The sequence below is a fragment of the Stylophora pistillata genome, chromosome 6, assembly GCF_964205215.1.
Source record: "Stylophora pistillata chromosome 6, jaStyPist1.2, whole genome shotgun sequence".
NCBI classification, from domain to species: domain Eukaryota; kingdom Metazoa; phylum Cnidaria; class Anthozoa; order Scleractinia; family Pocilloporidae; genus Stylophora; species Stylophora pistillata.
In genome coordinates, this window is record NC_142524.1 from 25429783 (window position 1) to 25432226 (window position 2444).

The 2444-nt window shown below is 38.3% G+C and overlaps 1 protein-coding gene across 1 annotated transcript; it reads left to right on the top strand.

The window, feature by feature from the left end:
* Positions 1–1290: 1290 nt before the first annotated feature.
* On the top strand, positions 1291–2186 carry LOC148729059 (uncharacterized). Its single transcript, XM_088725074.1, has one exon. It carries the CDS (start codon positions 1291–1293, stop codon positions 2170–2172), a length of 882 nt encoding a protein of 293 aa, XP_088581200.1. The 3' UTR covers positions 2173–2186.
* The last annotated feature ends 258 nt before the right edge of the window (positions 2187–2444 follow it).

Consider the following 2444-nt stretch of genomic DNA (forward strand, 5'->3'; position numbering starts at 1 on the left):
CTCCTCCAGCTCATGTTCGTGTCCTTCGTGAGTGACATCATTCAGTTCGCATAGATACTTTCCACGTTCCTCTGCTCTTTTATCGAGATTAATACTGACACAGTCGGGTTCCATGTAGCACACGTTCTTACAAAACCCTGCGATCATGATTTCCACCACGCGAATCAAGTGGTTCACCAGGCGTTTGCCATCAAAGGCTTTTTCAGGTCCAAACTCCAAAGTACGGCATTCATCTGTGTCACTGAAGTCTGGAATTAAACAAAAACCTAGAATGAGCGTAGTAGTAGTAGTAGTAGTAGTAGTAGTAGTAGTAGTAGTAGTAGTAGTGGTAGTAGTAGTTGTAGTAGTAGTAGTAGTAGTAGTAGTAGTAGTTCTTTATTTAATGTGGCACCACACTTAGCTACAAGCTACCTACCAGGAATCCCACAACAAAATATACAATAAAAATTATAACCTACATCAAGAAATTATGTACATTTTTTTTTTTTTTTTTTTTAATACAGCATTGTTTATTACACTTACACATGTACTTACACTATAATTACTTTTTACACCATGTTTAAATTACTTTAACTTACACTACTTACAATACATCTATAACAATACAGTTACACTAGTCAAATTTAATTACAGTTGATCTATTTACCACATTATTGTTTGCATGTTAATTGTCGAGTAACTACAGAAAAAATTTCCATTTGTTCCTGAACTCCTTCTCGTTATTACAAGTGACAGCAATATATTTTTCTAGATAAATTTTGTCGCGCACAAGTGAGACGAAATCATCGAAACGGCAATTTATGGTATTTAAAGCGTTAACATATAAAAAAATATTTGCCTAGAATAATGAGATGGTTGAGGGCTAAACAGTAGGTGTGACAGCGAATAATTCCGAACATAATCTCCAGTTCTGACAGTGACAGTTTCATATTACTAGAGGTTGAGTACCACTCCTGGAATCTATTCCAAAAAGAACTTGCTTGCTTACAGTTTATAAACAAATGCCAGACGGTCTGGTGCTCAGATGGACAAAAGGGACAGGAGGGCGATGCAACTTTTTTCATTTTATGTAACAAGCTATTCGTTGGTAAAATTCGATGATTAATTTTGTATTGAAACATTGTCAATTTAATTTCTCTCGTGGCTTTGAATGGTAGGAGGTAGATGAAAGAATGGCGGTCATGGTAGGAGGTAGACGAAAGATGGCGGTCACGCCGAAAATGTGCTCGTAGTATCTTTACAGTTTCGCAGCCCTAGTGGTGGTTAAAATATATTTAATAACCATTCGCAATGCCTGACGAATCATCGAACAAGAAAGGAGCCGTGGATAAAGGCAGAAAACGAACATGGGAGGGCAGCTCTCAAACAGACGAGGAAGACGAGTTCGATCAACATCACAAACATGAATGCAAAAAGTGCCTCAAAACAACAAACTCGAGGCTCTCCGGTATTGAAGAGAAACTCAACATGCTATTAACTGTACTTCCCGAGTTGGAAACTTATAAAAAGAGGATTACTCTTCTTGAAGAAGAAAACAAAACCCTGCAAACGAGCTTAGAGAACTCGCAAGCAGAGATAGAAGACCTAAAAGCCATTGTTCATGATGTTAATTTAAAGCAAGGAGCAGCAGACACCGCCAGTGAACGCATCAAGAGCGATCTCAAAGAGCTACATCGCCGACATGTTAAACTCGAATGTCACAGCCGTAGAGGAAATATGAAATTCTTTGGAATAACGGAACGTGAAAACGAAACAAACAATGACACCGAACTCGCCCTAAGAGAATTCATGCGTACGAAGCTAAAGATCCTTCCAGTCGACGAAGAAAACATTCATTTTGACAGAGTCCACAGAATTACTTCACGCCGTTCACAATCAAATCGAAGTCTTCAACCGCGACCTATTATAGTTAGGCTGACGGATTTTCAAGATAAATTTTTCATCAAATCCTATATCAAAAATCTTCCAAGGGGTACCGGATTTGGAGTATCCGACGATTTTCCCAAAGAAGTTGACGAGGTAAGGAAGGTGTTATATCCGATCCTAAAGGCGGCCAAGCGCGATAAGAAGATTGCATACTTCAATGTCGAAAAGCTGATCATCAATGGTGCTCTTTACCGTGACGAAGAAACATCCCAATTTCCTTTCTATGGGCGTTTAATGGACAACTAAGCTGAAATGAACGCTAAAACCGTAGTTAAGTTGAGTTTGTTTTTCTTTTTTTTTTTTTGTACGGAACCACCTACTTGAGAGCTGCGGCTTTTCACTTCGATATCCAGTCAAAATGCCGCACAAAGGTTTAGGTAAGTCTTTAATAGTTATGTGTTCCTGTATATGTTTCCGTAAGTGTTTTCCTTTTAGCTTTATCTTCTGTTATGTTGATCAATTTTGTTTCGATGTCAGCGAAGTAATCAGAATCAAGCCTTTTCATAAATATCAACCGT